General features: G+C 37.8%; 1 protein-coding gene across 1 annotated transcript in view; it reads left to right on the top strand.

Annotated features, from left to right (window-relative positions):
• LOC124789649 (protein spartin) overlaps positions 1-10,979 on the top strand; it is a 100,047-nt gene extending 89,068 nt beyond the window's left edge. Inside the window, exon 8 of the mRNA XM_047257082.1 lies at positions 9,777-10,979. Coding sequence (XP_047113038.1) covers positions 9,777-9,963 — 187 coding nt within the window. The 3' untranslated portion in view covers positions 9,964-10,979. The remainder of the gene's footprint in view (positions 1-9,776) is intronic.
• Positions 10,980-26,066: the final 15,087 nt, after the last annotated feature.

Below are 26,066 nucleotides of genomic sequence, written 5' to 3'. Positions count from 1 at the left end.
TTTACAATTTATATAGAAACCAAACGGCAGTTATAAGAGTTGAGGGGCATGAAAGGGAAGCAGTGGTTGGGAAGGGAGTGAGACAGGGTTGTAGCCTCTCCCCAATGTTATTCAATCTGTGTATTGAGCAAGCAGTAAAGGAAACAAAAGAAAAATTCGGAGTAGGTATTAAAATCCATGGAGAAGAAATAAAAACTTTGAAGTTCGCCGATGACATTGTAATTCTGTCAGAGACAGCAAAGGACTTGGAAGAGCAGTTGAACGGAATTGATAGTATCTTGAAAGGAGGATATAAGATGAACATCAACAAAAGCAAAACGAGGAGAATGGAATGTAGTCGAATTAGGTCGGGTGATGCTGAGGGTATTAGATTAGGAAATGAGACACTTAAAGTAGTAAAGGAGTTTTGCTATTTGGGGAGCAAAATAACTGATGAAGGTCGAAGTAGAGAGGATATAAAATGTAGACTGGCAATGGCAAGGAAAGCATTTCTGAAGAAGAGAAATTTGTTAACATCGAGTATAGATTTAAGTGTCAGGAAGTCGTTTCTGAAAGTATTTGTATGGAGTGTAGCCATGTATGGAAGTGAAACATGGACGATAAATAGTTTAGACAAGAAGAGAATAGAAGCTTTTGAAATGTGGTGCTACAGAAGAATGCTGAAGATTAGATGGATAGATCACATAACTAATGAGCAGGTGTTGAATAGGATTGGGGAGAAGAGAAGTTTGTGGCACAACTTGACTAGAAGTAGTAAAAATCGTAGAGGGAGACCAAGAGATGAATATACTAAGCAGATTCAGAAGGATGTAGGTTGCAGTAGGTACTGGGAGATGAAGAAGCTTGCACAGGATAGAGTAGCATGGAGAGCTGCATCAAACCAGTCTCAGGACTGAAGACCACAACAACAACAGATGCCTTTAAGTAAAACATGCACTGTGTCCAGAGATTGGCAAAAAGTTTTGTTTACACCTACGTGGACACTCAGCAACATGTTTTACTCAAGACAACTCTCAAATTATAACTTGGGAATACAAGCTGTTTCGGGTAAATTATTCATGTGCATGTGGTATGAGGATCTAGTTGGCCAAGGAGGTAATGAAATGTCGTCCTGTGTATTAGAGGTTATAGCTATGGGATGATGCACAAAAAGGTACTCATTTTGTGGTGTGACAACTGCATCAGACAGAACAAAAATTGTATAATGTTGATGGCTTTAATTTTGCTTGTTTCAGAAGGTATCTTTGAAAGTGTTGAAGTCAAGTGTTTAGTATTTGGTCATAGTTACATGCCTTCTGATCAAGACTTAGGTATTATAGAGAAAAGGAAAAAGAAGGTTATGGTGGCCACAGTTAGAGTAAAAGATCCTTGCAGGTCAGGGGCGGGCAGGAATTCTGCACGTGTGCGATGCACTTGCACGTGTGCAGTTAACAGGTGTTCTGCATGCACACGGGGGCAGGCTGGCCACCCGCTCCTCTCCCCCCCACCCCCCCCCCACCCCCCACCCCCCACCCCCCACCCCCCACCATGCCATCTCTCTGCTTCTTCCTCTGTAATGCGTTTTGTTTCCTGGCCTGCTTTATTGAATGAAGGAATAAGGTTAGTAAGAGTGCTTGAAAGTAATCATGGTTTGAAAAAGTACCTATTACCTATGATACGTTTTATTTAATTATCACAGGTGGCGTTTACAATACGTTTAATGTCTGGAACAAAATTTCTACATACAGACAAACACAAACAGTTACGTAAATTTTCGTTACTGATGTTTGCTCTTAACCGAGACTTATTAATTTTCATAATAGAAAAAAATCTCTCACAAACGTATGTCGAGCCAAACATTGACATTATCTTCATGGATTCATGATGGAGACGAGGAAACTCTTGCTGTGGAAAGTCGTGATAAAAATCTATTACACGTCTTGCCAAAAGGAACTTGTCTCTCAGGTGAGAATTACGCTGTAGATCTATTAATTCCCTTTGCAAACTGGGATGAATATCATCTACAGAAACAGCAGATTGTCTCGAGAACTATTCAAAACCTTGGGATAAGTATGATATATCCTCAAATCGCTTGAGAAATTCCTCTTTTATTGCACTAAGAATGGGAACATTCTGAAATTTATTATAATGGTGTTCAATATTAAACTTCCGCTGACCAGCGAGAATACTGTCACATATTATACATTTTCAATTTTCATGTTTTTGTACAAAGAAAAAATGATTCTCCCATTCCTTTTTAAAAGATATCAAATCTCCAATTCTCCATTTCCTTGATTCACTTTGCATTTTCCGGTTCTTGAAGTACAACGTTCACTACGTAGTGGTCGATTCGCTTCAACGTCCGCAGCTTAGCCTGGTACTACACTGTTGCAACCTGCTGGCTGTCGCCACTGTCCAGGTTGACGATTGCACGCGAGCAGCGCACGTGCAGCACTGTGTGTTCATGTGCCGCGTGCAACATTTGCCTGCCCCTGTTGTAGGTGATCAGCATGGGTGAAGGTGATTTCTTGGATCTGGCTTCCTTAGTTAATACATATCTTAGCACCAGCTAACTAAAGATCATCAAAGCTTCAATAAGACACTTCACTTTAGACAAGAAAGGAAAGCTTCTAATGAAAACTCATTGTGATGAAGCAGACTGGACTGAGTTCTCTGTGTTAAAAAAGGGACAGAACTTCAATGATCTGCCATCCTTAGGAAATGTGCACCAGCTTCCACTGCCAAGCACATTAAGTGAAGAGAAAAAGAAGGGTCTATTTGTTATGATCACGTTTCTTGACATGAAATATAGAGCATTTTATGAATTTTTGTGTAAGTGATATCAGATTGTAAGAATTTACATGGACATTTAGCATTTTCTTGGCAAAGTAGCATGGTACATTAAGCCTTACCAAAATCTTAAGTTTTATGGGAGTCTGTTCCTTTTAAAATGTTTGTGTGAAATGTTAACAGTGATGTCAAATATCAGAATTTATGTTTCATTAACTACAAAGTATTTGTAATATAACTTCCGTAAGGTTTCTTCTCAATTTCCTAAATATTTATTTTTGGTACATTCAGCTTATCCCACTTCCAGTCTTGAATTGTAAATCCAATAAACCACATTCAGATTTATACAATGACTAGTACATTCAAAGATAACATTGGAGAACCTGTATTCTACCAAGGGAGGGCACATTTGTTCTTCTGGTGTCCTTCAGTTATCATGAGTTGAAGAGGAAAAAGCTGGTCATTAGAGTTTGGTATCTTAATTGTGTTTTCTAGGGTGACAAAATAGTACTTTACAGCCATGCTACCCATGCCCATGTACAGGGGGTTTCAAAAATGACCGGTATATTTGAAACGGCAATAAAAACTAAACGAGCAGCGATAGAAATACACCGTTTGTTGCAATATGCTTGGGACAACAGTACATTTTCAGGCAGACAAACTTTCGAAATTACAGTAGTTACAATTTTCAACAACAGATGGCGCTGCGGTCTGGGAAACTCTATAGTACGATATTTTCCTCATATCCACCATGCGTAGCAATAATATGGCGTAGTCTCTGAATGAAATTACCCGAAGCCTTTGACAACGTGTCTGGCGGAATGGCTTCACATGCAGATGAGATGTACTGCTTCAGCTGTTCAATTGTTTCTGGATTCTGGCAGTACACCTGGTCTTTCAAGTGTCCCCACAGAAAGAAGTCACAGGGGTTCATGTCTGGCGAATAGGGAGGCTAATCCACGCCGCCTCCTGCATGTTTCGGATAGCCCAAAGCAATCACACGATCATTGAAATATTCATTCAGGAAATTAAAGACGTCGGCCGTGCGATGTGGCCGGGCACCATCTTGCATAAACCACGAGGTGTTCGCAGTGTCATCTAAGGCAGTTTGTACCACCACAAATTCACGAAGAATGTCCAGATAGCATGATGCAGTAATCGTTTCGGATCTGAAAAATGGGCCAATGATTCCTTTGGAAGAAATGGCGGCCCAGACCAGTACTTTTTGAGGATGCAGGGACGATGGGACTGCAACATGGGGCTTTTCGGTTCCCCATATGCGCCAGTTCTGTTTATTGACGAAGCCGTCCAGGTAAAAATAAGCTTCGTCAGTAAACCAAATGCTGCCCACATGCATATCGCCGTCATCAATCCTGTGCACTATATCGTTAGCGAATGTCTCTCGTGCAGCAATGGTAGTGGCGCTGAGGGGTTGCCGCGTTTGAATTTTGTATGGATAGAGGTGTAAACTCTGGCGCATGAGACGATACGTGGACGTTGGCGTCATTTGGACCGCAGCTGCAACACGGCGAACGGAAGCCCGAGGCCGCTGTTGGATCACCTGCTGCACTAGCTACGCGTTGCCCTCTGTGGTTGCCGTACGCAGTCGCCCTACCTTTCCAGCACGTTCATCCGTCACGTTCCCAGTCCGTTGAAATTTTTCAAACAGATCCTTTATTGTATCGCTTTTTGGTCCTTTGGTTACATTAAACCTCTGTTGAAAACTTCGTCTTGTTGCAACAACACTGTATTCTAGGCGGTGGAATTCCAACACCAGAAAAATCCTCTGTTCTAAGGAATAAACCATGTTGTCTACAGCACACTTGCACGTTGTGAACAGCACACGCCTACAGCAGAAAGACGACTTACAGAATGGTGCACCCACAGACTGCGTTGTCTTCTATATCTTTCACATCACTTGCAGTGCCATCTGTTGTTGAAAATTGTAACTACTGTAATTTCGAAAGTTTGTCCGCCTGAAAATGTACTGTTGTCCCAAGCATATTGCAACAAATGGTGTATTTCTATCGCTGCTCGTTTAGTTTTTATTGCCGTTTCAAATATACCGGTCATTTTTGAAACACCCTGTAGTTGCTGTTTCCAAGTAGGGCAGCACTCTGGTAACACACTAGACTTGCAATCGGGAGGGCAGCAGTTCAAATCCTTGTCTAACCATCCAATTCATGTATTTTATGGTATCTCTAAATCACTTATGGCAGTACTGGAACAGTTCCTATGAAAGTCACTGCCTGACACATGGCCCACTCTGGTCTTCTCAGAGCTTCTGCTCTCAGCAGAGCATTAAAAAACTAATCTTCCTCCTTTTCTATAGTGCTTATGCAATAACATCCAGGTACCTGTGATACAAACAAAAACAGGAGAGAAGTTTTTTAGTTGATGTAAAAGCCAGAGATCATTTTTCATTTTCTTGTTATAACATTATGAACCTAAAAAGTACCTTCTTGGGTACACACTAATGCTACCATGTGATTATGAGTAAAACTTCCAAATTTTGGATGGAGCTAAAAATTATTTTTAGGTGATCTGATCAGAACAAGCTGATCTACGTCACTATAAGTTAATAGCATCTGATGATAAGTCAATGTTTTTCAGTGAAATGTAGTTATCTTTGGGGGTTGAAGTGACTGTTGCCTGGCTACATTTTTCATTGTTAGTAACCCAACTCAAGGTTCCAACAATATTAGGAAAAGGATAGATTGCTACACACCATAAAGATGACCTGTTGAGTTGCAAACAGGCACAACGACTAGATTGTTGCACATTATAGCTTTCGACCTAGGCCTCCTACAGCAACCTCATGCACACGACCACTACCACTGGCAGTTCTGACCAGAATGTAACTGTCAGGTGAACAGCAATCTGGAGTGGAGCAGACAAAGGAGAGGGATAGCAGGGTATGGGTGGGGGGAAAGAAGGGTGCTGTCAGGAAGGGCATGCAGGGCAGCCTGATTAGATTCCCAGGCATAGCTTCAGGAGGTGGGGTGTGGGGTGAAAAACATGGAGAGTGGAAAAGGAGAGTAGCGGAGAAGGGGAAAGGATGGGTGGGTGCATTGGCAGAGAGCAGGACACAATGAGGGTGGGGGATGTGAAAAGGGAAGAGGTGACAAGATAGAGGGGGCAGAAACTGTTCAGTGAAGGGTGTAGGGGCAGTAGGTTAGCATAGGTTTAGGTCGGGATAATTTCAGGAGTGGAGAATCCCCTGTAAGGCTAACTCTCATCTGTGCAGTTCAGAAAAGCTGGTGGTGGAGGGGAGGAGCCAGATGACTCAGATTGTAAAGCAGCTATTGAAATCAAGCATATTATGTTCAGCTGCATGTTGTGTCACTGGGTGCCATACTTTGCTCTTTGCCATACTTTGCTCTTTGCCATACTTTGCTCTTTGCCATACTTTGCTCTTTGCCATACTTTGCTCTTTGCCATACTTTGCTCTTTGCCATACTTTGCTCTTTGCCATACTTTGCTCTTTGCCATACTTTGCTCTTTGCCATACTTTGCTCTTTGCCATACTTTGCTCTTTGCCATACTTTGCTCTTTGCCATACTTTGCTCTTTGCCATACTTTGTCAGTGGCCATTCATCCTGGTGGACGGCTGGTTAGTAGCTGTACTCATATGAAAAGAACTGTGCAGTGGTTGGAGCAGGACTGGTAATAAGACATGGCTGTTTTCACAGCTGCCTCAGACTTTGATGGGGTAAGATGGGGCTGTGACAGGACTGGAATAGGAAGTTCTGGGTGCATGGATGGGGCAGATCTTGCATCAGGGTCTTCCATAGGGGTCTAACCCCTGTGGGAGTGTTATAGGGATGTACTAGGACGTTGTGGAGGTTGACTGAGTGACAGAACACCACTCATTTCAGGGCATGATTGTAGATAATCAAAGCCCTGATGGAGGATGTGGTTCTGTTGTTACAGTCCAGTGTGGTAATGGGTGACGAAGGGGGGCACTTTTTTGTAGCTGGCTCTTAGGGGTGGTGGGAGGATTAGAGGTGTGTGGGGAAATAGCGTGGGAAGTATGTTTATGGACTAGGTCTGGGGGTTAGTGTCTGTCTTTGAAGGCATTGGTGACACTTTCAACATACTGGAAAAGGGAGCGATTTTTTGGTGTGGAAGAGATTGCAGCTGTCAAAATGCAGGTACTGTTGGTGTTTGGTTGCTCTAATGTGGAGAGAGATGTGGATGGAACCATTGGGGGGGGGGGGGGGGGGGGGAGAAGGAGGAGGAGGAGGAGGAGGAGGTCAACATCCGGGAAGATAGTATGCTGGGTTGAAAAAGATCAAGTTAAGTGAATGGGAGAGGAGGTGTTGATGTTTTGAAGGAATGAGGGTACGGTGTCTTGGCCCCGAGTCCAAATCATGATGCTATCACCAGTGAAAGTGAACTAGACCAAGGGTTTGGGGTTTGAGAAGGCCAGGAATGTTTTTTGATGGCCCATAAACAGACTGGAATAAGAGGGTGCCATGCAGGTGCCAGTGGCTGTGCCACAGATTTGTTTGTATACCTACCCTTTAGAGGAGAAGTTGTTATGTATTAGGATAAAATTAGTTAGGGGTATGAGGAATAAGGTAGTGGGTTTTGAGTCTGAAGGATGTTGAGAAAGGTGGTGTTAAAACGTGGCAAGACCATGGGAATGAGGGATGTTGGTGTATAGGGAAGTGACATCACCAGTGACCAGTAGGTAAAGGGATGGATATAGTGGAGACTCAGTGAAGGAAGTGGTTAGTATCTTTGAGTTGGAAGGCTGGATTATGGGCAGTTGGTTGGAGGTGGTGGTCAATGAGGGCCGAAATCCATTCAGTGAGGACACAATAACCAGCTAAAATTGTGTGTCCAGTATTGTTGAGTTTTTGAATTTTGGGCAGTCAGTAGAGGGGAGAGGAGGGGTGTCATAGGAGTGAGGAGGGAAATGGATTCAGAGGAGAGGTTCTGGGAGGGCCTAAGGCTTTAAGCAGAGATTGAAGGTTATGTTGGGCTTCTGGGATGGGATCACACTGGCAGAGTTTGTAGGTGGATGAGTGAGACAATTAGCAGGGGCCTTCCACCAGGTACTCGCTGTGAGTCGTCATGAGGTTGGTGGAGCCTTTGTGTGCCGGGAGAATGATTAGGTCAGGATCTGTTTTGAAACTGTGTAATACTGTCCTTTCATCTGCTGAAAGGTTGGTATTCTTAGGAAGGGATCTGGGAAAGGATGGTGAGGCCAAGTTGGTGGTAAGGAATTCATGGAAGGTGACCAGAGGGTGGTTAGGTGGGAGGAGGGGAGAATCCAGTTGGATGGTGGTATAAACTGGGAGAGGCAATGTTCATTGTTGGAATTTGGTTGGCTTTGGTTGGAGGAATTGGTGGCATGGAAATGTTTCCATTGCAGTGATAAGGAGAAGGAGAGAAGGTCTTTAACAAGTCCAACATGGTTAAATTTTGGTGTAGGGCTAAAGGTGAATCCTTTGGATGTGACTGAAACTTCTGTAGGGATGAGGATTGGTGGAAAGGTTAACAACAGTTTGTCAGAGTTGTTTATGCTCTTGATTTGGAGTGTGGGTAGGAAGTTTTGGGGATGTGGCAAGCTGAAAAGGTCTGCTAGGTGGTGTCTTGGTGCTATGAGTTGTTGAAGAGGACGAACACTGTGGGTAGTGTAGGTAGTTGGATAGTGGTGCCCCAAAGCAGTAGGATGTCAGCAGGATGTATAATTTATGGAGGTGCCATCTGGAATGCCCTTCCAGGTGTTGGAGAGCAAGGGATTCAATTTTAGAAATCTGCTTCAAATAAATTCCAGTTCTTTATAGCAATCACGTTTACATGTGCCTTTAATCGTCACCAAATTACACATTTCAAGTTTGAAACAATTTTTCATATTGCACAAAAACTTTGAAATTCTGTTCAAGACTGCCCTGCAAACACTCCCTGAATATTGACTCCATACCAATCTGTATGGTCTCTGCTGTAGAGCCATTTAAATGTACTAACAATCAAAATTTTCTAAAGCACTATTACATACAAGGTGTAATGTTTTGCAGAACTAAACAAAAAATTTTGGTACCATAACAGTGCTGCTTAAATTACATTTTTAACACGAAAATTAATGAAATAGCATCGTTGAACAACCACTTTGCAATAGTCTTTATTTACGTTTTAAGTATTGCTATTTTTCTTACCTACATTTACTCAATGTCTGTGTGTATTGTGGATTATTGTGCAATTAACTTTTATGAGTAAAATAAATAATAATACCCAATTCTAGGCAGTGATGATAAGGCAGTCTTTCTATAATGTTCTGAAGGAAATAAATCTGCATAAAAATTAATCATTCAAAGGTTGAAATTGTATCCGCATGACACAAAAGTAGAAATAAAATGTATATGTAAGTGGAAAGAGGAATGAGCAAATTAGCATATATTTATAATATATATGAAAAATATGTGACGACTGGATTGCATTGATAATCAGTCCTGGTATTGGTAACTGCATAATGTTATTTCCCAGTCAGCCACATTGCGATACCTTACCTTCACTTTGTTCTTTATGTGACAAGTGTTGTACAGAAGAGATAAAAAATACTTTGTTTTTCCTTGTAATTTTTTCTTTGTCCATAAATTAAGCTCTTCATTGTTAGAATGTTTTCCTATGTCACTTCTATTTCCCATACTTTAATGGGAAGGTAATTAATGTTGTGATGTATCAGTTTTTGACCATTTAAAAAATTAGAGTTAACTGTGCATCAGTTCTCACATATATTCTCTTCAAGCAGGGCAGGAAATTCCTTTTGTCAGTGACTGTGTATATTTAACCCAAGTCATATAGTAACTGTTTACCAGCTGTGTTCATAAAGACAGTTGTTTTCCTGCAAAAGTAAATGTTGGCTATATGTCCTTTCTTACACAATGCAGTCATACACCATAGTTGAAGTATAATCTGTCCAGATGCAACTGATTTTTTTATTGTAATTGTAAGACCATATATATATATATATATACACATACACAATTTTTTTCCAGATATGGCAACTCTGCTGGTCAGGTCACAGGTGAAGCTCTGGATGCTGTTGGAAATGTCTGGGTAGCTGGTCGTGATATCAGACATCTTTCACCTAAAGGGCTTGCAAAGGCAACAGCTATTGGCGCCAGTAAAGGTGTTGTGGAAGCCACTGGGCATTTGCCAGGACCATCAAGTAAAGAGGAATGATTACTCTTCGGTAGTCTTCAAATAAGTCAGTTATTATCAGAGAATCAAAGACATGCTGCTTACAATTTGGCTTTCCTTCATGTTGAATGATTTAAAATTACTTTTTTCTTGGTTCACTTGAAGTGACTGCAAGGCATTAATAATTTTGTAATGGTGGACTTACTGTTGACATTCTATAGTTGTTGTTATCAGACTTTACAGTGCACAGTTTGATAAATCTGCCTTGTATGTACATTTGTATTGTTATACTTTGATTATAATAACTTTGTGATTGACATTAAGCAAGACAGTCGGCAAGGGCTGAGGTGTCAGTAAACTACAGTTCTTTCTATGGTTCCACATGCTCACTGTTTAGTAGGTAACTACAGAATCCTGATAAGTGATCCAGATTATATGATGTGGAAGAGGGAGGAATAGCAGGAATAGCTGGCCATTGATATCTGTCAATCACTTAAGTCACTTTATTGAAGCTGAACTGACGGCAAGGGGGGGGGGGGGTGTTATAAATTTCATTCACTGATATTTCATAATTATTTGAACTGTTTTCTCACACTGGAGTTATATTACGTTGTGGGTGGTCTTTAAACTGGTGTTGTACTAAGAAATATAAGGCACCTAAGCTATGATAAATTACTTCTAAATATACACAGGTAATAAATTTCTAGGATATGGTCAGGGAAATTACATAAATTTTTAGTATTCCTTGTTTAATAAGCACCGAGGAAAGAAGAGGTGCTGTTACTATATTTTTTCAAGTGGCAAATTTCTATGCTGTTCCTCCTCATCGTTGTTTGAATGTTCACTGTATTGAGAAGAAACTGAAAGCATTAAGTTGTGTTAATTATGAAAACTTTTTCCAGCTGTATGTGAAAGGAAAGGCAGTGCACGGTAATCCACCTTCTTTTTATTTCTCAATATGTACTGCAATTATTACAGTGTGATAGTAGCTAATCTGTAATATTTTTACACCCTGTAGCTATTTCAATTCTCTTTATTATGCAGAAAATAGTTTCTGTTCTGTGATATTTTCTCTGTAAATCTCATAATGTAGTAAGTACAATGAGTTGTTGTGTTGGTTAACTGGATGTTCCTTTTGTGGTTTTCAATTATGTTAATGTTGATCTACATATTCACTTGTCATTTTAAAATATAGTAAAATATAAAAATTTCTATTTTTATGTTGAAGCGTACTTGTTGTTAGAGCTATAAAAATAATTTTTAAGAGGTTCTAGTATAATGAAAGAGGAGTGGTAAAATTAGAATTGGACAGTTTTGTGCTTTATGAAAAGTGTACATGTGAAACTTAAGCCAGAGTTTTAGTGCAGCTAATTTTTCACTGGGTGTTCATTCGAATATTTCACTCACTATGCGAAATACACATTGTTCTGGAGTACATGTACTTGCTTGTGTGAAGACAAACTTAAGAGTACTGATACTATTTTGTAATCAGTCAAAATGCTTTTTACTTAGAATAGATATCTCCTCACTGCATGTTATTGGCACAGCTCACACTGACCAGATGCAGTGCAAGCAGCTTCTGTAAAAAAGGACATTTTTTTTCTTCACAGATTTTATTCATACATACCATGCTGACCCTCATCAGCACTTCTACTTTATTTCCTGAGTTTCGTCTGGATCCAAGCTGCTGACAACTCAAAACTCTTGTCATTTTTAAACCAAACATTACATGCTTAATTTTGTTTAATTAATGTGTTGTTGTTTTTATAAAATGTACATCTTATTCAAATCTGCACTCCTTCTGCATTGTACTTATTGCACTGTTGCTGGTGCTGACTTTGAATACTCGACAAGTTTTTGCTCCACATGCTACTGTACTGTCAGTGTCTGTCATGTTAAGTTACCAAATTCTGTACTCAAAAGTGTGAAGAACTTCTTAAATTTGGCATATTCTCAAATAAATGAGAGAAAATAGCCATAGTTTCAGCAATAATACTCATTATTACATGTACCTTTCATGACTGCAGAAGTACATGCTGTTTTCTCCAAACCATTCAAGGGATACAGCAAATATGAGGAGTTTTTCAGACATTTGGATTCAAAAATTGATAACTCTATCCAATAATCATAACTAATTTTTGCATATTTCAATCTGAATGAGGTGTCATAGTGGTAAGAAATAGACATATCTTCAGGAAGATGGCAGTTCAGACTTCTTTCCAGCCATTCACATATAGATGTTCCATATAGCCAAATACTCAGTCACATAAGGCAAGTTCCAAGATGTTTCAGAAGGCCCCTTTGAAAAGGCACAGCCAATTGCCTTCTCTGTCTTACCCTAATCCAAGATCGTGCTTCGTCTCTAATGACCACTTAGTCAATCTGATGTTATGCTGTATTTACTTCCTTCTAGTTTTCATTTGACCTCTATAAGTGTGCCAGTTGTTGAGATTGTGTTTTACGGGATAACATTATGCACTAAGTCATCAAGTAAATAAACGTATTTGAGTGCTCCCAATATTGTGTTGGTATAAAGGACCAGCAACTCATTTTATTTAATGTTTATTTAGTCTTCCGACTATTATGAAAAGGACAGATTGCTACTCGCCATATAGTGTAGAAGTTGAGTCGCAGACAGGCACGACAAAAAGACTGCTAAACAAGTAAGCTTTCAAATAGCCATAAAAGAGAAACAGGCAAAAGCCTACCTTGTGAAGATTTACAGTAATGTGGTAACACCACAAGCCAATAATGCTAATAAATGAGAACTCTCATAAGGAAATATCAAATGTGACCTTTGAAAATACAGGTTCTCTCCACAACATAAAAAATCATCTGGAGAAGGAAAGCACACTGTTAAAATATATAAACCATGACTTTATACAACAGAAAGAAGCGAACTGTCTGCATGCCGAAAGAGCAAGACACAGACATTATTTGACTTACCATACGGAGGTGACACCCCTAAAACACAAAATAAGACCTGTTTACATCTGTCATATATACACAACCTTATGTGCTAGCACTGGTCTAACTAGATGAAAACTAATGACTATTATATCATAGTGTTGGGAAGCTTGCCAGACGGTGATACTACAGTTTCAAACAATGGAAGGCTATGTGTAAATAATAAGGATAATGCCCAGTGTCTGAAGTAATAGAAATTCATAAACTAATTTGAAGATGCACATCATAGCACAGAAAACTGTTTGGTTTTTCAACAATAGCTGTTCATTTAAAAGCCTCAGTGGTTTGAAGCAAGTATGTTTCAAAATTTTGAATTCCTCAAGCAAATTTAATTTTCACCCTTTTATTTTCTACGTGCTTGATCATAAGATTTTCCAAAAATATTTTTTTCCAAAGTAGGGGACTGATGGTCTAAAACTTTTAGATGTTCAGTGAAGGGGGGATATTTTTTAATTTGACCTTCACTGAATCTAACAGTAAATGACCCTTCCATTTGTCTAGTATATTTGATGAACTTTCTGGACACCTAATTCTATAAATCTGTGATTTCAAAAATAAATGATTCGTGGGTTGCTCTTTGTGGGGGAGCATACTGAAATCAAGGATTCAACAGAACTAAAAATGTCTTTAAAATCTAGTTTTCTTTGATCTTGTTGCAGCTAGTTTAGCTCTGTACTTTCTGTTATCATTTTTCTTGAAAATACATTTTCCTGTAATAATTTCTATTCCGTGATAGCCTTCATCAAGTTTTCCTTGCCTTCACTTTTAATGCACTCCTTGTATATGAGCATTACTTAATCATATATCTTTGGAAAATTTGTTTGATTTTTTATCTTCTTCTTCTTCTTCTTCAAAAACTTGGTTTTATATAGGTAGATTTATTCATTCTTCTTTGATTTTGACTGTCTCTTCTTCATATTGATAAGTAAACATCACTTGCTTCAGAAAATTCTCCAGTTCTAGGATTCCACAATACATAGCCATTGTCTGTATATCCTACTAGAACACGTTTCACCTCTTATACTTATTTTTGTAAATATTCAAGAAGTTTTATGAATGTCACATATTCAAATAACCCAATCTTTACAAATTTGATTTTCTTCCATACCACATATTAGATAGTGTCACACAAGTAGCTGTAGTGTGACATCTGTTCATGAGGTAAGCTCCAGTCAGATCTGCATAGCCCCACATGTTGTTTCTGACTTTTGAATCAAACATGGTCCTTATTTGTTCATAATAGTACAATTTATTCTTTGTCTTATCATTCATTTGAGGACACACACTAACTGTGTAGTTAATCACTATAGCTCTCTTTCTACACCATTCATTAAAGGCAGTACTTCTACTCTCCCCTCCTCTGTCACTTCTGTTTTTTTCTGTATTCAATTATTGACAAAATAATTTAATTGGATAGATAAAAAGTCTACTCACCAAGTGGTGGGAGAACACACACATAAGACGGTTGTAATTGGCAAGCTTTTGGAGCCAGTGGCTCCTCTTTCAGGCAGAAGGGTTGAAGGGGAAGGAAGAGGGATGAAGGAAAAGGACTGGAGAGGTCTAAGAAAAGGGGCAGATTTCAGGAAAGTCAACTGGAAATGTTGGTCAGGGGAGACTTACTGCACAAGATGAGAAGGAAAGACTTTCCTTCTCATCCCGTGTGGTAAGTCTCCCCCGACCCGCGGTTCTGGGTGACTTTCCTTCTCATCCCGTGTGGTAAGTCTCCCCCCGACCCGCTGTTCTGGGTGACTTCCCCTAAAGAAGATAGCAAAGCAAACTGTGTCTCGTTTTGTAAACATCGTTTGCTCCAGCTAAAATAATGCAAGAGTTACAACTTGGTTAATGTACGTGTCAGTGTATTGAGTAACTTCTCGTAGTGGAGCACATGGTTTCACAAATCCAACAACACTTCGATTTATTAGTTTTTCATTCATAATGACTATCAGAAAGCAAGTAAATAATGCCAGAATCTTCTACACGTTGACTGTTATTGTTTTTTGTATTCAATTTGGAAACTTTCGGTTGCATGTTTGCATCACTTAGGCTTTTCATTGTTTCTGATAACACACTTGATCTGTTTGTGCACATAATATTAGGTTCATTCAAAAAGTTTCTTTGAGAATTTTTCACTGTGAAGTTTGGAGATTACTGTGAGGCAAGTTTGATTTGTTTGTATGCTTTTGGTCATTATTTTCCACTACCTCACTGTAGTTGTTCGTGTGATCACTTTCTTCCATAATTTGCTGCATTTGGTTGCAGCACTGAAGTTTCACAATTTTTGGAGATTTTACTTCCTGAATGCATTATTTTCCCATCACTGTTTTCCACTTGTCTGCAGAGGCCGAGTCTACTTGCTTCAACTTCACCAACAAAATAAGAATACACGAAATTTCCATTTGCAGTCTTAATTTTTGTATCTTCATAGCCTGTCACAATTTTCCTTTCACGTGACATGTGCTTGTTACCAGTGCCCACATTAAATTTATTATCTATTTTATCAGGCTTCTCTTCTCGATTTTCTGTCACCAACACTTCTGGAAGATAAACTGTCTTCGCTGTTTTCTTTATCTCCTCATGTTCCTTTTCATAGTAACATTTTCCAGCTGGGTGATTTGTGTTTTTGCACAACTTACATGGAAACAATTCCTTCGATTGCCCAACACTCTCCCAGATGATATTTACCACTCTTAGAGCATTCTGTTTTGTTCTTGTTATCTTTTCTTTCACCTAATGACCTGAACAGGAGAAGCACAGTATTTTTTTTTTTTTCCACTTGCAAATTTCAATTTTTTTCTTCCCCAGATTTACAGCATTAATGGCTCAGAAAGTATCAAGATAACTTCTAAAATCTGGGATTGTCTTTCATTCTTTGAGACACCATATGGGATTTATCTTTTTAAAAAGAATATAATAAAGTACAGGCCATAAAGAATGACTTACTTCATATATTATTCAACTCGTATTGCTAACGGAAACAGTGCACTAATACCAACTGTGGCCTCATAATAATAGGCAAATGTTCAACATGTCACAAGGGAGAACAGAATGTAATATAGTTAGGAATGGTACACTTGACATCATGTTGGAGGGCAACTGAGCCATGCAATAGCATTAAATGGACCACTGCAATTAACTGGCTTAAGTTCAAAAGTATAATGGATGTTAAAGAAGCTAGTGACTGTAGTGTATAGAATACAATATACTACATTCAGACTACATCTTACAGAATAATATCAACTTAAAAAGAGGCCAGTAAATAGCTAATACAGTGTGAAGGCACCCAGATTCAATGTAAAGACAACAGGTTAGTGTATCGAGGTTCTCATAGCTGATTTCAGTTATGTAATTTCAATATAACATCAGACTCTAGTGCAAACGTTCTTTCATATGTCAGCATAAATGTCTTTGCTCCAATCAGACACCAGAAAAAGGCACTTGAGCTGCAACTTTTAGGATCTGCAAAAACTTAGCAACCACGCCTGAAAGTCGTCAAATGTATGGTATAGACTTTCACAATCACATAGTACTCTACATGCTGCCTTTGACAGGGAAAGATTAACTGCTGAACATGAATTATCATAGGTAAACAGCTCTCTCATATTCTTCATGTTCTTCCAAGTCAAATAGCTTTCTCTTTAAATGTTTATTCCATTCATTTAGGGATTGTTTTCTTATACATGGTTAATTCATTTATTTCCTTCTGTTAATACAGGTTCCTCTTAAAGTTGTTGTTGGTGGGAGCATCTGTCAGAATCTTTGCTTTAGTTATTTGCTTGTTTTCTTGTTTGGATATAGTCTTTCTGATGAGTGCGAATGTCTTGGGAGGTCCCATCCCTCCCCAGCCCCTCCCCAACTGATAATCAATTATTCACTAGACTGAGGAGTGCTCAGAATTTGCAGTTATGATCTTCTCAAAAACATCAACAGTGAGATTAGATGGCAAATCATTTCATTGTTCTGATTAAGTTGGCCAAGGCTGATCAGTAAAACAACCTGGCAGATAGTCCTCAGGCTCAAAAGTGTGTCTGTTTGTGATTCAGTACTGCATGCTCTACAACCATTCCATATATTTTGATTGGAGAAAGTGATTGCAGTGCTTGCAATAAGAGCACAACACACTGTATTACATAATTTTTTGAAAAAGCAAAAATTTTCAGTCAATAGGTAATAGAGTAAACAAAATAATAGCATTGTCTTTTGCACATGATACTTCAGCTATACTTTTGTGGCTTTCATGACTGTCCAGTATCATGAGTTTAGAATATTCTTTTGTGAGCCTTTCGTATTTAATGGAATGCTGCAAAATTGTGAAAGTAATTCACTGTTCATCCAACCTAAGACTGTAGGTTCACCCCCAATATGAAGTGAGGCACTGTGCAGCATGCAGTATCTTTAAAATGAACCCTAGGAAACAATGAATATGGTACATCTCTTCCTGAAGCAGTAATTATTGTAACCATTGTCACTAGTATACCTTTTGCTGCAGCAAGGCTGACTGTTTACATTTGGTGGCTACCGAACATTGATTGCCATTGTATCATCCAGATTTTACGTCTTGCAGTTCAGGCCTAAAACCAGATTGTTAGAGTAAACTTTCTAATTTGCCCTTGTAAAGTAGGGATCAGCATTTAAAATAAAAAACAAAAAAATACATCAATCTCTGTGTGTGTGGGGGGGGGGGGGGGGGCGCACGGGTGCGCATGTGCAATACATCACATTGTGACATCAGTGCTATGATGCTATATCAAAAAAATACATCAAAGTTTCCAATGTATCAGTTGTCTTGTGGAATTGAATGCAAGTGTGGTTTGGATATGCCTTAAATTGACTCATTTTTGAAAAATCCCAATATTTCTTATCTGTCCTTTGGAAAAACAAAATTTTACTCTTTCTTTTGTCCTCCTGTTGATTTTGTTGCAGATTCAAAAATTGCTCCACTGTGATAAATAGTGTGTCAGATGGAACAAATATGCTGACCATTGTAAAATATCTAAACATGATTTTATATAATTTTGGAAATTGTATTTTATGATCTTTCCAAATTTCATTTAGTCTTTGCTTTAGGAGTTTTTAGATAAAGTGAAAGTTCATCAGTAAAACTGTATCACATTTATTCCTCTTCCAATTTCATGTATTACTTTATGATCATCACTCTATGGTAAAAAGGTCTCTTCTTTTTTATGCAGATCAGTGTGGACGAAATTTTTTAATTTTAGTTACAGCATTTGCACAAGCTATTCCACCAATAAAGTGCAGTATTTTAAAGTGTAGTGTAAAATGTTTTCAGTGGTTGGCAGTTTCAGTATGGGGCCCATTCTTGTGGTTATTTCATTTAGAGCAAGTTTCTGCATCTCTTCTGACCATTGGATCTGCAACAATGGGTGAAGTAATATAAGGCAGACTCTATGTATGTATGTCTGGGATCACCTTTGGCACACCAACGGTAAACTTCATGAGTATCAGCACTGTGGGGTTTATAACCTCCTAGCTCCAATAGGAGTGGAAATACGGACAAAAATGTATTTTTTCAGCCCCTGCCATATAGATTGTCCTGGACAACATGCATGTTGTTTGATTATAGTATAGGCCTGCTTTATTGAACTGTTTTGTAGGGTCTACATGTACTGATGGGAATGGTTGGGAGGGTGGGGGGGGGGGGGTTTGAGATGGTTAGAGGAGGGAGGGTCTGGGTAGAGAGAGGGGGCAGGAGGAGGTGGGTAGGGAGAAATGAGGACAAGGGGGTCAGAGGAACGTGGCAGGAGGTGATGAATAGGGAGAGGGGAAGGAGCAGATGTGTAATGTGATGGGGCAGAGGGAGATGGATAGGAAGAAGGGGCAGGACGAGGTGGGCAGGGAGAGGGGGCTTGAGGAGATGAATAGGAGAGGTGGGGAGGAGGAGGTGGGTAGAGATTGGGGGGGGGGGGGGGGCAGAAGAAATGAACAGAGAGAGGGGTGGTCAGAGGACAGACAGAGAGAAGGGGGAGCAAGAGGTGGTCAGAGAAGGGGAGAGGGAGATGCGGGTTATAGGTGGAAGCTGTAGAGGGGGATAGGGCTGGTGGAAAAGAAGAGGGGGAAGGAGGAGCTGGTCAGAGGGAGGGATGCACAAACTGGAGGGGGGGGGGGGGGGGAGAGGAGATGGAGAGGTAGTGATGGGAGGAAGAGGTGGACACAGAGTGGGAGGATCAGATGTGTGCAATATATGTGTCGAATGCTTACACAAACGAAGTCTCAGGGGAAAAGATTAGTATTTTATAAAGCATACAGTGGTCTAAGGGTCTAATTTTGCTAATTGTCCAACATTTGTCACCAGAAATTTGTTTTGTAGATGCCTCTAAATGTTGAAATATGTTGCGAACTGATAAAACAATGGATATTTGTGATGAGTGCTAAGCATTGTAGATGCATTAGTGTGACAAAAAAAAGACTATCATTTTCAACACTTCACAGCTTTAAAAAGCTTTGTATCATGTAGCAAGTACTGTTCCAGTTAGTGGATACAGTTATGTCTCCGAAACAGCAGCTTTTCACAGTTTGTTACAAATAGTGTAATGCTGTTAAAACCTAGTTACTGTTAATGATGTAATTATTATTATTTTAGAAATAAGGTTTTGCCACCTGATGCATGCTATGACCCCCTTACTTAACACATTTAATGCATGCATGGAACATGAAAAGTGTTTATTTTGATCAAACGTTAATTCTACTGCATTAACCATGTGGCTACAGTCTTTTTGAGGGTTTCAGTGATATGCTATGATGTGCATCTTTGAACTATTCATACATGGCAAAGTAACTGAAATGGTTAGTCATGCCTAAAAATCTTTTTATTTACAGTATCAGACCAAATATGCATTGTCAAAGATATCTCTTCTGTAGTGGACAACTTTATTTTAAAAGTTTCCACAATATCCTCATTTTTTGTCTAGCCAACATCTGAGAGTTATAGTGCATGTACATGTGCATGCATGGAACATGAAAAGTGTTTATTTTGATCAAACGTTAATTCTACTGCATTAACCATGTGGCTACAGTCTTTTTGAGGGTTTCAGTGATATGCTATGATGTGCATCTTTGAACTATTCATACATGGCAAAGTAACTGAAATGGTTAGTCATGCCTAAAAAGCTTTTTATTTACAGTATCAGACCAAATATGCATTGTCAAAGATATCTCTTCTGTAGTGGACAACTTTATTTTAAAAGTTTCCACAATATCCTCATTTTTTGTCTAGCCAACATCTGAGAGTTATAGTGCATGTACACTCAGGACACAAAGTTGAATTTCACACTAAGTAGTGTGTCACTTATTCTACTTAGGCCACACAGTTTTTGTGAATTTAAATGAACTATTGACAAGTTAACCCCAAGGTGTGTGGTTCAGTTAACCTCACCAACACTGATGAAATAAATTTTGCATCAGAGTAACCATGGCCAAAAGAACATTTGGAAATGATATGTGAAATGAAACCTTTAAAAGCATGTTTTGCAATGACATTGTCACACATGTAATGGGTAGTCAATAACTACAAATAGAATAAAAATAAAAATGGCAAGAAATTACTTTTAACCTTGTTAAATCAATAATAATAATAATAATAATAATAATACAGCACATGTGGTTTTAAGTACTGAGCTGAGTTGAGCTGAATTGGAGATTTTAATGGCATCCAATTCAGCAAAATTTTCTAATGATTAAAATTTCTCTACTTGTTAATTTTTCCAAATGTGGTTCGGTTATCCTCACTTTACCCTAACTGCTGTGTACTAGAAATGTAGCACACCAGACACTGTGGGACTATGAACATAACAGGTTTTAATTATACTTAATTGCACAGATCTGTTTTTTTTTTCCTCCAAGTAGGTCATAATTTCCACCCCTTTAAAATAGGTAGATACATAATATACTTTTTATTCCATAGATCCATAGTGAGATCCCTATAAATGTAAAACATCTTGTAAAAACAAAAATACATATTAACAAAAGAAGATACATGATAATGCTTGTTTGCACAGATCCTAAATGAACTAGTACTCTTCTTCATTAATTATAATTGCTTCTGCAGTTAAACATTTTGCCTAAGGAGTTTATATCATTGTTAAACAGCAATTTCCTTTCAGTATCAGCAGCATCAGTTTTTTGTCACATTTGATATGGTAATGTGCCAGTAATCACTTTATTCTGTCCTCTTTGTTGGTGTGTGCTCACCTGAGATAGGTATTCATTGGATCTCAGTGTACCGTGTATTGATATCTAGAAATTGTGGGTGTTACAACACAACACTTGACCAAATTACAGATATGTGTTGTAGTTACTTGTTTCGAGATTTTCACAGCCTTTGAATGCAGAATTTTGTAAATATAATTTGGCAAACAAAGCCAACTGTCACACATAGGAGTAGGAGGATAATTAAAATATTTCAGTTTTGAATCATTCAGAGTACCTGTGACTTTCCCACCTACATCTACATGTACATGGTTACTCTGCAATTCACAATTAAGTGCCTGGCAGAGGGTTCATTGAACCATTTTCATACCATTTCTCTACCATTCCACTCTCGAATGGCCTAATCTTAAATAGTGGAATATGATTTGGATTAACACTATGCCCACTCTACCAACTGTCACTTCATTTTTTTTTCTTTTAGTCTTCCCTGTTCATGAATCATGAAACATTTCCTTTGTCTGGCCTTATAATAATATTATAATAATGTTCTTCAAAGTAAAAAATAAACTTTTCTTCTCTTTTATGTTTTTGTGACATTTTTGATGTTCATATAATTATGTCTTGCTGTTCAGTAGGTAAGTGTAAAATATTTCATCTGTGCCTCTAATTTCACTTGGGCATTACTCCAGAGTTTCTCTCTTATCAGTGGTATTACTGTTATTTGACTCATATTCTCAGAAAGAAGTTGTTATATGTCACCCATTGCCTCCCTGTTAACATACTTGCGGTGTGTTGAAAGTTATTCTTTTGTGTTTGTCTCAGTGTGGTATTTTGTATTTGTGGAGTGTGTATTAGTGGAATAGGTTACAACTTTAGCTCATGTTCAGTGATAAAGTGTTTTATCTGATTACAGCGTAGTGAAGTAACCTGTTAATTTAAATATAATAGCAGCTAAGAAAAATTCCATTATTATGTTATACAGTCTTATTGCTTAATGTACCCCACACGCATGATTATTTACACGAGTTGTAGTGCAATCTGTGATTCACAACATAACACCGTTAGAATATGCAAATGTGATAGATCAGTGTGCTGAAAGTAGCATAAATTTGTTTCTTAAACAAACTTTTGTTTAGTGATGAGCACTTATTTTTTATTGTTCATGCAAAAGTGAAATTGAAAAAGAATGGAACAAAATTTTGTTATTGTCCAGTGTAACATTTAAAAATGTGCGGATAATTTAATTTTCAAATTCTTATGAATGTATCCTAAATGTATTTAATTGGTAAATGATGAAAGCAAGTAGCAAGATTCAGTTCTGTGCCATCATCAGCAATATATACTGTTATTTTTAACACTTCAGTCATTTTGTTTATAAAAGGCTTTTGCAGCTGAAATATAACTAACAGTAGCAATGTTTGCATGTCCTTTTTATTAAGGAACTGTTAGTTTTACAGTATATTGTTGCTGTTTTGGAGTGAAATATATGTTCTGGTACATAAGTACTGGTGGTATACCAAGATGTTTATTGCTTGAGAGTGAATGGTTTTTTGGAATAAAATCTGCTGTTGTGATTTTTTTCTCTGAAATAAGGGGATTTACTATAATTTCTACAGTGTCTATTATAAATTTCTTTTGATTCTGTTGTTCACTAATTTCTATTCAGGAAGGCAGTTTTATCCTATCACAGCTAATACTTTCAGCTTATTACACTAATGTTAAATTGGGAAGATATTCTTCTGAAGATTTTCTTTCATTGTTCCAGAATTGTTAATCCATACATTCAGAATTGTATTGGTGCTTTTGTGAAGTATGGCATGATCTAACATTTTTATGTAACACTGGACATTACTTTTTAAGGAATACTATTCCAGTGCATGCTGTGATGTTAAAGATTACCAGTGAGGTATTTTTTCACACTGTGCAATACCTGATTTTCTAAGATTCTGTACAGCTGCATGCCAAAAATGGAGTCAACAATTGACTTCGTGCTTCTCAAAGATATAAGCATTTGTTCCTGCACATATGTGACTGAGTTCAATTAATTATTATTATTTGTTTGCTTGTGAGAGTTGTGATCTGACTTCTTATCCATTGTAAAATGCAATTACTCAGTCTAAATTGTTGTTTGATCTATATTATTTAATTGTGTTATGCAGACTATGCAGTGCTTGTACACACTGGCTTGACCTAATATTAATTATATCACTTCTTGATATGCTATTTGTATGTTGATGTAGAGTTTATCACCTCTGCAAAAGGCATTCTAGGTCAGACTGAGGTCATTCCATTATTTGATAAATTAAGCAGGAAAAAATTGTTGGTTGTGATGCTCTCTGTAAATTATTAAAATATTCTGATGTATGTTTGATTTCTTAGTGATAACTGATACAAATGGTCGTATGTTCCTTGTGCCAGATTCATAAAACACATTTTAATTTGTTAATACTCAAGATATTGTTTTAATTTTATGACCATGATTTTTTATAAACCTTCGAAGTTTAGAATAATTCTAAAATGATTATGAAGCAGAGGATGTTTGGAAAAGAAAAGAGTTCAATTTTGATGTCCAGTGCTCTGTTACATTTTCACATAGTTTTGGCAGTGAATATATGCACAGCTATGAAGATAACTGTTTCAGTATGTAAAATAAGGGAAAAGCAACCACTCACCTATAGTGGGCAGATGTGTATACTATATAAACAGATAACAGAAGACACTGTTTTTCTCCTTCTTCTCAAGAAATACATACATTCACACACACACAGCAGCACAGATACCTTTACCTTTCCCTTGTCTTACATATTGCTCCATCCAGGAGTTTACATTTTGTTTACACAGTAAGATAACCATTTCATTAGATCTGAGAAATGAGATTTAAGTTTACATATTATAGAGCTTGCACTATTTTTGAATGTGATATTGTTACATTATACACGTTTTTACATTTTAATAAAGCATTGTCTGTAAGCAAAAATACTATTCATCCAGTAAAGACTGTCAAGTGTTTTTGTCAAAACACTAGTACTGAAAAAAAACCTGTGTTAGTTACAAAATACTCAGAATATTTATCAGATGCATTGGCTATTTTGTCACATTGTTGTATAAAAGTGTGTGGTACATGTTATTCTGTCAGTGTCAAAAAATAAATGAATTACTATTTCAAAGAAAACGACAGGATCTTTCAGATTATTTACTTATTGTATGTCTTAAAACAATAGGTAAGTAATGTGCTGACAGTGCCTTCAGTGAGATACAGCTGTAGATGGTTGGAAAAAAGATAGAGAACTCGTGGCACAGTGTGAATAGTCTGGTTTCAAGAACTGTCAAAATACTTAGGTTATCACTCAAGTATGAAATAACTGGTAGACAGAGGGGATATTGAATTAAGAAATGTCGAAATGTAAGAGGCTTGAGAAAATAAGAAGGGGGAGGGGAAGGGGAAGGGAGGGAGGGAGAGGGGGGGAGAGAGAGAGAGAGAGAGAGAGAGAGAGAGAGTTTTCTTGTTGCTGTCAAGTCATTAAGATTAGCTGAGGGAAGAAAACGGCTATTGTTTGTTACATGAAAAACAGAAGTGAGGTTATTTGGCCACAGGTTTGAATTATAAAGATTTGCTCCTAAATCATTGTGCCATTTTTCACAATAGATGAAAGAAATGAAATAACTTCATTTCCAATAAATAAAACTGATGTGGAAAATTGTTAACATTTTTATCTAGATAACAAACAAATAATAAAAAAACAAAGTGAAGGACAAATGGTGATGTGGGGAGCAAAAGAGAGAAAATAATATGGCTTTTGACATACTTGTAAAATCTCTTTTATGTTTACATGCAGTCCAAAAATTTAGAAAAAAAGATTTCCAACAAGAAAAATTAGGTGTGTGTGTGTGTGTGTGTGTGTGTGTGTGTGTGTGTGTGTGTGTGTGTGTGTACACACACACATTCGGTTGTCCGATCACATCAGCCTTTGCTATGCTTCAGTAGTGCCAATGTGACTGGATGGTTGACGTGATTTTTATATGCTCTGTTTCCTTCCTCATTTTCTTAGTCACTAAGGTCCTCTCATAACAACATTGCATAACCCTAATACAAGATCTGGTACAGCCAGCAGTTTCACTTTTCCTATGCGTAACACTAAATCTTCCTCCATTTTGCTATGATACTGGAATAAATTACCCAGTAATCTGTCTTGTCCAAAACCAAACTGCGTTCAAGAGACGTTTACAGCTTTACCCATTGTTATCAGCATAGTGGGCATCTCAGTTGGGATATGCTGTCTTCCCTCTGTCCAACAACAAACTAATATTTTTTACGTAGTAAATTATTTGTGCTTTCCTCAAGCTTTCTTTCTTCCATCCCATGTTGCTAACCTTACTCAGTTATTTCTCACTCTTCTCCAGACAAGTCAGCTTCTCCAGATGTACTGTATCCTGACATTGTTATTATTATTTAGTGCTCATGTATTATGCACATGATAATATTAATTCAACAAACATGTCCAGCCAGATGCGAGAGGACCTGAAGTCTCTAATTATTTTTTGTTTTTTCAGGTAAAATAAATGCATAAACCAATGTGAAGATTGAGAAATTACAGATTGTGCCACAGGAAGCAACTGATACTTGTAGATATTTAACATACCTTACTTGATGTGTTAACCAGCAATTACTTACCAGGTTTTGCTAGAACAATAAATGATCAGTTATGACATTATCATAATTGAAATGAATTAAAATACAAACCAATTTCCACATTTAAGCATAGTTGCTTCTATGTCATTATCATTAGATGAGAAGGAAATATGTTATGAAGTTAAAATAAACTTATAAATTTTAGCCACTAAATTTTATACAGTTAAATGTTCAACAGATTATGGAGGCAAATGATGATGAACAGGGTTTATGTGTTAACGTTCATCTTGTATGCAATGAAAAACCACTTTAAAAACCTGGAACTGCTGAATGTTGGCTTGTTTAAATACTGTGGCAGTTTTATGTTATGTGAAACATTTTTAGC

This window comes from Schistocerca piceifrons, chromosome 3 (assembly GCF_021461385.2).
Source record: "Schistocerca piceifrons isolate TAMUIC-IGC-003096 chromosome 3, iqSchPice1.1, whole genome shotgun sequence".
Classification (NCBI taxonomy): Eukaryota; Metazoa; Arthropoda; class Insecta; order Orthoptera; family Acrididae; genus Schistocerca; species Schistocerca piceifrons.
This window is presented reverse-complemented; position numbering and strand designations above follow the sequence as displayed.